The sequence below is a fragment of the Centropristis striata genome, chromosome 1 (assembly GCF_030273125.1).
Source record: "Centropristis striata isolate RG_2023a ecotype Rhode Island chromosome 1, C.striata_1.0, whole genome shotgun sequence".
Taxonomy (NCBI): domain Eukaryota; kingdom Metazoa; phylum Chordata; class Actinopteri; order Perciformes; family Serranidae; genus Centropristis; species Centropristis striata.
In genome coordinates this window covers 33,153,801-33,165,234 of record NC_081517.1, presented here as the reverse complement: position 1 = coordinate 33,165,234, position 11,434 = coordinate 33,153,801, and the positions used below count along the sequence as shown (strand labels likewise).

The 11,434-nt window shown below is 38.2% G+C and overlaps 1 protein-coding gene across 1 annotated transcript; it reads right to left on the bottom strand.

The window, feature by feature from the left end:
* Positions 1-370: 370 nt before the first annotated feature.
* On the bottom strand, positions 371-10,192 carry atg4da (autophagy related 4D, cysteine peptidase a). The gene is made up of 11 exons (XM_059339034.1): positions 9,827-10,192; positions 7,450-7,717; positions 7,224-7,307; positions 6,649-6,822; positions 5,291-5,642; positions 5,119-5,183; positions 4,807-4,958; positions 4,617-4,695; positions 3,330-3,406; positions 3,013-3,132; positions 371-1,912 (listed from the first exon to the last, which is right to left on the bottom strand). Exons 2-11 carry the CDS (start codon positions 7,664-7,666, stop codon positions 1,733-1,735), a joined length of 1,500 nt encoding a protein of 499 aa, XP_059195017.1. The 5' UTR covers positions 7,667-7,717; positions 9,827-10,192; the 3' UTR covers positions 371-1,732.
* Positions 10,193-11,434: the final 1,242 nt, after the last annotated feature.

Sequence of the window (11,434 nt, the reverse complement as noted above, 5' to 3'; positions counted from 1 at the left end):
AAAGTGACAATAGAAACATTTTTTTTCCCTGAAACTTTGGAAAAACATTGTTTTTTGAAAACTACTTTTTCTTTCTTGATCAGTAATTTGTCTATAAAGTGTCAGAAAATCAAAAGTGATGTCTTCATAGGTCTTGTTTTTGTCATTCCAAAAAAAAAAAAAATCAGGAAATCTACACACCTGAGAGGCAGACAACAGCATTTCCTGCCATATTTGCATTTAAACGTACATTAGCGATTACCTGATTATCGAAATAGTTGGCAATGATTTTTTCTGTAGATCTGTTCGGTCAATGCTTCATCTGCAAGTAATAACAAAACTGCATGCTTCTCTTCAGAAACTAACGGAGCATGAGATATGAGAAGTAAAATGAGATTCCAGTGTTTGTAGTTTAATCAGGACAACAAACCAAATAACAGTAGTAGTGCAACTTGCAGTAGTATGCTTCATGTAGAAAAGGGACAAACTAAACACAAATGAACTTGCAGAAAAAGCTTGAAGGCAAATACTCCATAAAGCCTGGACCAGTTCTTTATGAATGGATAACTTTAGCCAAGTTAAACCCAGAACATAAATAAAAACTTGTTCTAGGTGTTATTTTTGCTAAACGTATCCAGATAACTTAATAACTCTGGAGCCTATTCCACAAAGTGAGTTTAAGGAATAAGTCAGGCTTATTTTCACTTGAATCAGTTCCACAAAGCAAATTCAACGGAGTTCAAGCTCTGTTACGATGCAACATATGCAGAAAAAACAGTTGAACTGGCTTTATGGAGCCAAATCACCTGGAAATTATTCAGACTAACTGCAATAAGCTTGGCTGGCTTATTTGGCAAACCTGTTTGTTTTGTGGAAGAGGCCCATGCCTTATGGGAAAAGCCACATAGAAAGATACATTTATCTCCTATTCAAGGGATCTTCACCCTAAACCTGGGAGGTTGAGAAACTTTTCAGGAGAGTTGTAAGAGTTCAGAGAAGGTTCATAATCTTAAAGAAGCACAAAAGCATGTGGGAGATCATGGATCTGGTCATACATGTGATTTTTGGGACTGTAACACCAGAATTAGTATTCTGTTCAAGATGCTCCTGGAAGAATTTGAAACCTCTGAGAAACAGACTCCTAATGACATCAGTACACTTATTTTTAGACAAAGAAATAAACTACACTAACTGCACACTCGCACACACACATTCATAAACTTGATAAATAAATTTAAACAATGGAGATGTTCAGCAGAGGGTATATCATACAAGTCCAGAACAGTAACAGGGACCACCACCCCTAACTGACCAGTGAGCTAATCAAATATCACCTTCCTGTCCAGTTCAGACCAGGATGAAAACACAGTAGTTGAGTGTATTCGGAGTACTTTAAAGCGCTTGATTTTGCTTAAACATGCTTTGAGGCATTTTGGGTGTCTGATAAAGTGAATCAAGAATACTTCAAGTACTTGAAACAACCATGATCCATTATGAAATCATGTTTTTGCCCAGTAAAATAATGCTCCAGACAGCACCCGTTAATGCCTGTTAGCTTATAATACCCATCTACACAAATGGTGATGACAGAGCCGCACAGTTTTTATTTCTGTTGACCAGCGAAGCACAAAAGCGTCATGTCCACCTTGCAGCTGCAGCATCAACAGAATCGAGTCCTTCCCTTTGAAAGGAAATGAGGTGTCATCTTCTGCTCCCTACAGGCGAGAGCTGAGAGAGCAGCATTCTTAGTGTCTTACAGGAAGACAAACTCATCACTGTTTCTTCTGTTGTTACTCCGGCCCAGTTTGCCGGGGGGCAGAATGTGGGCCGCAGGTCCGCTGTTATTGCTGCTGTGACCCTCAAGACCATAGTCCTGACCCCGGCCCTCCACGAAAGTAAAGATTGGGTACTTCTCCTTCGATGATGACAGGGCCTGAAAGGACAACAAAACAAGTCAACAACATTTCTTAGAATGCAACAGAATCTCACAAGTAGACAAGACTGATTTAATGGGAAAATATCATGTCAAGTGATTACATGAATATATATTTCTATATCAAAGTCATTTTACACTATAAACCCAAAATAAAACTGTAACCATTTTATTGTTTTCATTGTTTGTGAATCATTGCATAACTTTCACAATTATTTGACATCTTCCAATTGCTTGTTATATGCTTGACTCAAAGTACAAGAATCAAAACATTTTTTATTTAAAAGACAAAAGAAGGAACAGGTTACAGGATTAAATTGCTGCAGGTTACTGGACAGTTAAAATCCAACTGAACATGAATTTCAGTATATCCCGCTTTATCTAACATTTTATTTTCCCAAAAGAAAACAGGTGCAACAGATTTATATACAGTAGTCAGCTAGTATCCATCTTCAGCCTATGTTTTAATTATCCATCTATTTATACAAGACTATTTATGAAAATGTTTATTTATCCGTAAAAGTGTGTGTATTATTGATATATTAACTGAATTAAATTAGCTTATTTAGTAATTTTATTAAGTTTATAGCATTATAATACTTGGTATCACATAGAAATTTTGTCATACTTGTGTCTTTGTAGTGTGCATTGCAACTTCTTATCATGTAATGTAATAAAACTGCAAAACTGTCAATCTGAATGAAGCGATTTTGAATGCACCAGTGATGTTTGAAGTTTCCAATGTCATCAGTCACATGGTGTTCTTCATTCATCACGATGTATTAAGACGGTGCACTTCGCAAGAGTGAAAGGAGCTTCAGGGTTTTGATATCACTGGCCTGTCTCTCTTTCAGAAAGCTGATTGGTTCCAGTGTGACAGCTCCATATGTGGGCTTGCCTGTCTCCACTTCCAGCCAGCAGAATGTGGTCTACACCTTTGTAATATACTGTATCATGCAGTAATCTATAATAGCATGCATTTTAGGGTTAATCTCTGTGACTGATCTAAAATTTCTAAACCCGTCTTTAGCAGAGTAGGAAGTCAAAATTGATTTTCTCGATGTTCTTAAATGCTTTCGTATTAAGAGTGTAAAACTCACCCCACTAACAGCAGAACACAGAGACTCAAAGTCCTTCTTGTTTTTGGCATAAAAGCCGATGGTACAGCTGGGATCCATGCGGTTAAAGGGCATCTTCTTGGGAGAGCTACAGTGGAATGACTACAAGGTGACAGAAGAAGGAGGTCATTCTAAAGGTCAATGAAGTTCATGACAGGACATGTTATCTTAAACAGCCTGTACAGTCAAAACACTACTGAGCATAAAGCTCACATGGTGTAAGTCAAATATGATCTGATAAAAATGAGCCAGAAAGTCTGGAGTGAGAGAGATAGAGAGATGAAAACAATGCAACCGACCTCCAGTGAGAAGTTAACTTGTGAGACATCCACCACAGGCTGGCAGTAGTGAGGGTCAAGATACAGCAGCTGCTCGTCTAACAGAAAGGGGGGAGAAGTCAGGAAGAGTGATCAAAACACTGTGTTAGAGTATAAAATCAACACCTGCCAAGTGCAAACCAGCGGACCAGAAACAGATGAATGTCTCAGTCATATATTTGCTGTTTCACTGACCCACGCTGCACCTGAAATAGCTGGGTAGTGATGCTATCATTAGAAGTTGGCACCAAAGCCAAATCTACCGCTGTATTAACAAGTATTAATGTGTTTTTTCTGCAACAGGGTTTGGTTTCCAAAACAGCTTTCCCCTCTTCTATTGTGCATCTAGTTAGTCATTTCAAGAATCATTGTTCCAATAAGAAATCAATGATTAGCAAGAATTGTATTTTGGGAAGTGTTAGTTGCTGGTTGACAGGGTCAAAATCAGTTTTTCTTTTCCTTCTGATAGTAGTTGCACAACTTTGTAGAAGGGAGCTTCACATGATTCCTGTATGAAATAATTAGAGACCTATTTTTAAACAGGCCTGTGTGGAATCCACAGTGAGCAAACATTTGAATGAGGCTAATGTGAATCAAGTGCTAGGAAATATTATTACTGCATTGAAGGAATTGTAGCAAAACAAATAAGGAGTCCCAACTGTTTTTTTATTAAAGACAAAAAAATCGTGTTTTATTATACCATGCCATAGCATTAAATAATTGCTTTAGTAGGTTAAATGTATACTTAGTAAAGGCTAATCAGCCAATGCTGTATTCACAGCCATTAATGTGAAAACATCAGCCTAACACAGTATCACCATCTCACCAATACAGAGACCCTCTACAAAAGATGGAGGAGCCCCCATAAATGAACAGAGGAGAAAAGCTATGTGGCTGTGTTAATAGTGAGTATTTTTGTCATCGTCAGTCATTTGTGGTTAGCTTGGCCCTGGAGCAACAGGCTCACTGTGGACACTGCATAGTTTATAGTTTACTCTTAACAGGTGAGTCGTTTGTCATGTGACAAACAGGTGTGACAAGATTCAAAGGAGACAGGAGTAGGTGTGGATCATGTTCAGAACAAGCTTTCAATGTCTTGATAATACTAAGAATTAAAGTAAATTCATGAGGCTGCTACTGCCAAACAAGTTGGGTTCTCTATGGTGCCATATCAAAGAATACAGAGTTCTTACTTTGATTAAGGATATTTTTCCTAAATCCTTTGCTTAATTGCATTCTTAAAAGAAAGAAAGAAAGAAATGTCCTCACCTTGGAAGCCAATGAAGTAAAGTGAATGCTTTGGCTTGCCTCCAATGATTCCGATACAACAATCCAGCTTTAGGAGGTTCTGGAGTATGAGAGACAACTTTAGTTAGATGACGCAGTTCTTTAGGAGACATCACTCTCGTGAGCTCAGAGGGGTCGATGGATGTGTGGTGGGAAGGCAGAGTATTCAGACCTTGACACATTCGATGTAGGACGGGTTGAGGGCCTCTCCTCCCAGTCGTACAGGCACCAGTATGATGACAGACTTCCAGGCTTGACTGGACTGATCGGGGGGAGTCTGGCTTAGTGACAGGTCACATAGATTTGCCACGTCCTCTTTGTACACTACAGAAACATGATGAGAAAAAATATGAAGAGGACATTTTTAGATTTTTCCAAATTAATGCATTTTGGATCAAAGCAATTCACTTTTTGACACCTCTGAACTGGACTCTCACAAAGAGAAATGATAAAATTCAAGAGATATCTCATTTGTGAATCTCACCTGTACAATCTTGGGCCACATATACAACCAGGTTGTGGAGCACGGAGGTTTTGGCTACCGCTTTCCTGAAAAAAAAATTATGACTACAATCAATAAGTGTTCAAATTGTGTAAATCACTTTAGAAAATAGTCCTTGCTTGTAAGAAAACCCTGGCTCTTCCAGCACCCTTACCGTAATATGTGTGCCACTATGGAGGGACCGTACCAGTCTCCAGCCTTCTTCCCTGAACTTTTGCTGATTTCCACCAGCTGGTGAAGCCCAAAGGGTGTTGGGGGCTGATCCCCGAACCACATGACCAGCTTGTGGTGGATAGGCTCCACCTGCCTGTCCCTTACAACCTCGGGTCTCTTCTTCTGGCTGCATTTGGGTGCTTGATCACTCGTCAGGGACTTTTCGGGGGTGTTGGATCCTCGTGGAGAGCCAAAGGAGGGGATGGGGACTCCTCCAGCCCGGGCTGGGGACCGCGGTCTGAACACCTCTAAGTCCACATCGGTTAGCTGCTGAGCATCTGGCCAAGCCCAATCTACAGAATACAAAAAGACTTGTATTTAGCCAGGCTAAAGATCTGGATGTGTTTTTCTCGAAATTCTTTTTAGCTTAAAATAATCAGAGTAAACATATTTTGAACGTCACACTAATCAACATGGACATAAATGAAATAAATGTTCTAAAAAGACAAACGGAGGTTGAGCAGAAGACAGAAGCAAAACACAAACAGCCATATGACAGAAAAATGTTGTCTGCAATAAAAAGAAACAGAAATAAATCGGGATAAGATTAAAAAAAAAATAGGAAAAAAGAACAAAAGCAGACAGACAGCAGAACACACTTTTGGACTGAAACTGATTCAATAAAAGCTTGCAGATAGATATGAAAGTGGGAAGAAAGCAGGAACTGAACACAGGATCAGATCAGAAAGAATAAAAAGGATTCAGATCTAGGCGGGGTTCGGAATCACATATTATTATACTGTCTATGACTGTACCTACATACTCAATCAGTATGTACTGCATAGTCAATGAACGATTAAGTTTTCCATTAGCAACATACTTCACACAGAAGTATGTTTAAGCAAGCTAGTCATGTGACTGCACATGACAGACAGCTGGTCTGACCTGGTCGATGCCTCTCACACCCCTGAAAACATTGCAGCAAATTTCAATACAGGAAAAAACTGTAACTGACCACTTATTGGGAATCAAAAGGGCTACTTTCCTCACCTTAAAACTTATCTTACATATTAACACAGCTTTTAAAGTGGCTTGTGGGTCAGTTAAGTATATTTAATGCGTTCATGCTGAGTGAACTCAAATCTAGTATACATCTGGGTATTTCCTGCACACACAAAATTCCCAAATTTTCTGTTGAAAAGCACTACATACTCAATTTAACATAATCCTTGAATAGTACATTAGTATGCATTCCGAGCACAAACACATTACTGATATCCTGAATGTAAATATTGAAGAACAAAAACAGCCTGTGGGTGAAGGGGACAGTTAAACTGCCTAACTTTGAGAGAGACAAACCTCTGGGCATCAAATGGACCAGGAGCCCCTGTGCCAGCAGCATCTGTCCACTGCGCAGCATACAGCCCCAGCCACAGTCTGTGGTCCAGGTGGAGCCCTCTAGCTGAGGGAACTCCCGTCTGTAGGTCAGCCAAATCCTCGACACAAAAGCCAGACGAAATCGCTCAACCTCATCTGAGAGGAGATAAGGGGTGAAGGACCAAACAGAGAAAAAAACAAAATAACTTTAAACAGAATATTTTTGGTTTATACATTATGCCATTATGCTTTCATGGTTAATAAATCCAAGAGGCCTTTTTAAAGTGCTACACCCATAGCATGTTAATTTGAAATGAGAAAGATCAGTTTACATGTCTGTGAAATAAAAGTGAAGCGAAAACTTTTTGTGGTCTGCTGCTTTGTGCGATAAAACCAAGTAACCTTTCAAAGGAAGTGGATTTTCACCGCTGTGGTAAACCAAAACACACATCACTACCACACCTGGGGTCTCTCTCTAGAGAGGAAACAAAGGCACTTTGAAAAGAAAGAAATCAACCCTGAGATTTTTTAGATAAATATGTGCTGTTAGAGCTTACCTTCACTGTTGAGTAGATAAGAGTTTCCCAGGATGGTGACTGGCGATATTTTGTTGAAAGAGGTTTTAGACTTAACAGTCCAACCTACAGAAAGAAAGTGGAAGTTGGCAAAGTGGTTAATTGAGAGAGCTGAATGGGGCTTAATAAATAAATATACAAAAACATGCATAAATTACAATCACAAGCACAAAAAACAAGACACCCACACACTTCAAGAAGTACAAACCATATTTGACGCTGTTCCATGCTGACATCAGTTTGGCTTTCAGTTTGTCCATCTCGTCAGGCTCTCCGGTTGCCTCTCTGCCAGGATCAGCATTCTGTGGCGGCCTGAGGCCAAAGCTGCCCTGCCGCTCCAGAGGCTGCTGCCTCCGGTTCTCCACCAGCTCATCCTGCATCATGCCCCCTACGTACTGTACTGCGCTGGGGGAAACCGAGTTCATGCCTCTGAGCCTTCAGCGCTGAACTCTGGTGCTCCTCATTGCAACACAGAACTGATTGGGAAAGACAAGAAGGTAAATTATTGAATGTTTTTGTTTATATTCTTCACTCTACATGCTTTTTACACCCTGCCTGAAAATTTTAAACCTTAGCATTCCCATAGCCAACTGACCATGTTTTTTTTTCTTCCAGAGGCAGTACCAGGCTTAATTGTAAAGCTACAATGAAGATATTGGTATCGTATAAAACTTGAAGATGGGAATTTCAAAAATCAAGATATCTGAATAAATATGGGTTCTATAGGGAACCCACAAGTCTCCCCATTTACAAACATGCCTACTTTATGCTAATCCCATGCATATTGAGGCAAGAAGCATGCAGTTTTTCTCCTGCAGTACAAATGCGATATTTTTGCTTATTGAATTTGAGTATTTCTAAAACCGGGGCCCCTTAACAGTCTATGACTACAAAGCTGAGACTCTTGTGGAGCCAATGAGCCCAGTCTTATTCACGTGTAATGATGTTCATCCTCAAAGCAGCAGATTCATTGCAGCGAGAGCATTTTTGAAACTTGACCTCACTTTATAAAATATCCTGCTGTGACCTCTAGGATAATCACAGCCATATTAAACTTTACTTTACAATCACAAACTACAGATGTAGAGCATTCAGAGGACAGATAGCGTTCCTAGATATATTGACAATCATGGGGTTTCTCCAATAGTCAAAAAATGCAATTCTTGCAAAAATCTCAAATGCCTAAAGTTTTTTAAAACAAATAACACAACGCATTTTGCTGTGTTCTTCAATGCCTCAGTGTCTTAATGTGGTGTTTAGGAGGCATTATTGACCATTGACAATCAATTCTCGAGTGGTAAAGAAAAAAGAAAATATAGCACCAAATCTGTGTTGGATATGGTATCAACCAAAAGCAGCTACTAATTTCTCACTTCCTGAAAAATATAAATAAATGCAACGGTGTAAGTGTAAATTTAGGCAGTTTGTCTAGAGCTGCTGGTTTCACAATGCACAACACACAAAGGAAAGTACCAGTGACTTTTCCACCCTGACCTGAAACTGATGATTGTTAGTTTCAACAGGGAACAGTAACATGATGATGGAGAGAAAAAAATGTCATGTGATTTGCATTTGACAACCGGCATGTCGGACTTTTACAGCGACTGTGACAGTAATCTGATTATAGTGGCTGTCATTATTCCTCATGCAGATCAAGCTGCTCAACATCATAGCACTAACTCGCCGCACGTCAATCTTTCTGTCACGACACCGTTAATGTGACCGCAACACAATTTATTATCAACGTCCGTACAGTGAGTTCAGTGCATTTAATTGGCCCCGTAACGTCAATGTATTATAATGTCACACCGTGAAAATAATCGTCTATGGCATATTTTGTCAAAATTGTTTTTTTTGCCTAAATCATCTCCTCATGACGCCGACCACCTATGGTAAAATCGCCTACATCCTTAGTTGATCAGATCATGTGATTTTTCCCCTTTAAGATAATGGCCTATGTCAAGTGTGTGACTTAAGCGGATTTATTATGCCTAAGTCAAAATAAAATGTGACTTTTTTGAACATGCCTTTGTGACTTAAGCAAGATATGGTAACACTTTATTTTGAAGATTTCTACATAAGGGTGACATGAGCGTGTCATAAACATGACATGGGATGTGTCATGAACATTAATGACACTTTGAAGTAACATTAATGCTCATGATACTTGTCATGTCGTGTTTCTGACAGGCTTGTGTGACTCTTATGTAGACACCTTCAAAATAAAGTGTTACCATATCTTGCTTAAGTCACAAAGGCATGTTCAAAAAAACTGCCTAAGTCATTTGTTTCTCTTAAGTTATATAATTTCCACACAGTGTTATTACTATACCAATAGCCATCCTTTGTTACATCCTTTTTGAGTGAAATGATCAATAAATGTCATATGTTATACTTTTGGTGAAGTTTTTTGTGTTTCCTGCAAAACTTGAAAAAATGAGTTAGGCGATTATTTTAACGGGGTGACGATAATGAACAATAGACTGCTCTTCCAACACAAAATCCAAGAATAATGAAGTGACCGCTAAGCAAAAGGTTAGCTAATCAGCCTCAAGTTAAACATGAATCAACCAACTATTACGTACCTGCTGTAAAAGCCGGTTAAGATGCTCGACACCTTGTAGTATTTTGACTCATTTCAGCTCCCCTCTCTTCACCCACGGCTGCAGTCTTCACAGGTAATTAAAATGTACTAGCCTGCTAAAGCTAGCTAACGTTAGCATTTTAATAAGACGCTAGCCTCCGGCGTTAGCCACCTAGCATTCAACACACAGACCGAATATATTAACGACTTTTTAACAGAACACAGATGATGTCAATACGATACGCGTTCCTCGATTTAACCAGCAAGCTACTATGTACACACTGTGGTGAGGATAATCCAGCACATAGTGGGTTTAGCTTAGCTGACCAGCCACCGCTTTAGCATCCCCTTTTACAGCGGAGGACATTTACTTCCTGTTGTCCTTTCCTGACCTGACGCCATTGGCTAAGCTAACCACCGTGAGAAAGCTGATTGGATAATAAATGAGTAATGACATCGGCAGCATGCTATTGGCTAATATTAACTCTTTAAGTTATGTAATATGTAACTAAGGCGACAGAGTGTATGACAGTCACTACATAAATAATATGTATTTGGGTCAGATCACTTTGTAGTTAGTTACTGAAAAATTAAATGGCTGAGTGGATTTTTATAATTAGCACGTATGACACGTATCACAAAAAAATAAAAATGAAATGTCATTTTACTTGAATACTTCTGAATTCCTCTCGGATAACTTCAAAATAAAACATTTGAAATATATTGTACTTGATACTACACAAATGAACGCAGTCACAAATATTGTTTTTTCTTTAAACATTTAAACTTTTTAAAACATTTATTATGTGTAGAAAAAAAAGTTAATTACCCTTACAAAAACAGTAATGCCACAAACTGCAGGTGTGCTGTATTGTAACATTACAATAGCTACATTTACAAATTACAATATGTGAGATGCCTTTTTCTTTTGTGTACGTTTTTGTTGCTAAGGACTTTTGCTCTTGAAGGTTAATCCAGACGGAGCACTTACTTAAAATGTTCAACCTCTATTTTTAATGTAAACAAAAAGGAATAAGACTCCATTATGCTAAAATCACCATCATTAGTTAAGCCACCATGAACAAAACTGACAACCTGAGAGGAATAACTTACTTTGATATATGTTCAGCATTTAGAATTGGTCAAATCAAAAAACGAAACAATGTTTTTTTTCTACATGTAATCTGGGTTGATTGTAATAATTACTTACTTATTTATTTTATTTTTAAAGCATTTTATTAGCTAATCCCAAATACATGTAATCCATTACTATGCAACCCTGTATATAGTAGTGTAAATATATCTGGTGCCACATTTGTGTAGTATTTTTAATTAATTTTGAATGAAAAGATTTTATATACACGTTTTGATTATTATTATTATTATTATTATTATTATTTACATATGATATTCTAACTTGTTATAGCAGGAAAGCCACTAATGTAAAACATCTATTATTTATTTTCATGTATTTCCTGCCTGCCAGTCCCTGGTTAAAGAGCAATTGGAAAACCATCACAATCAACATTATTAGTGACATTTGCTATATAACATGTAATGTTTCTCTTTTTTTTGTGAAGAAATTGATAATTTATTTTATGACGATTTT

Excerpts from the sequence above, each read along its gene's own strand:
- atg4da (XM_059339034.1), bottom strand. The coding sequence starts at position 7,666 with ATGAACTCGGTTTCCCCCAGCGCAGTACAGTACGTAGGGGGCATGATG. Across the intron at positions 6,823-7,223 it reads TTATCTACTCAACAGTGAAG|ATGAGGTTGAGCGATTTCGT; the intron begins GTAAGCTCTAAC and ends ATCTCCTCTCAG. Across the intron at positions 1,913-3,012 it reads TGTGTTCTGCTGTTAGTGGG|GCCCTGTCATCATCGAAGGA; the intron begins GTGAGTTTTACA and ends TTGTCCTTTCAG.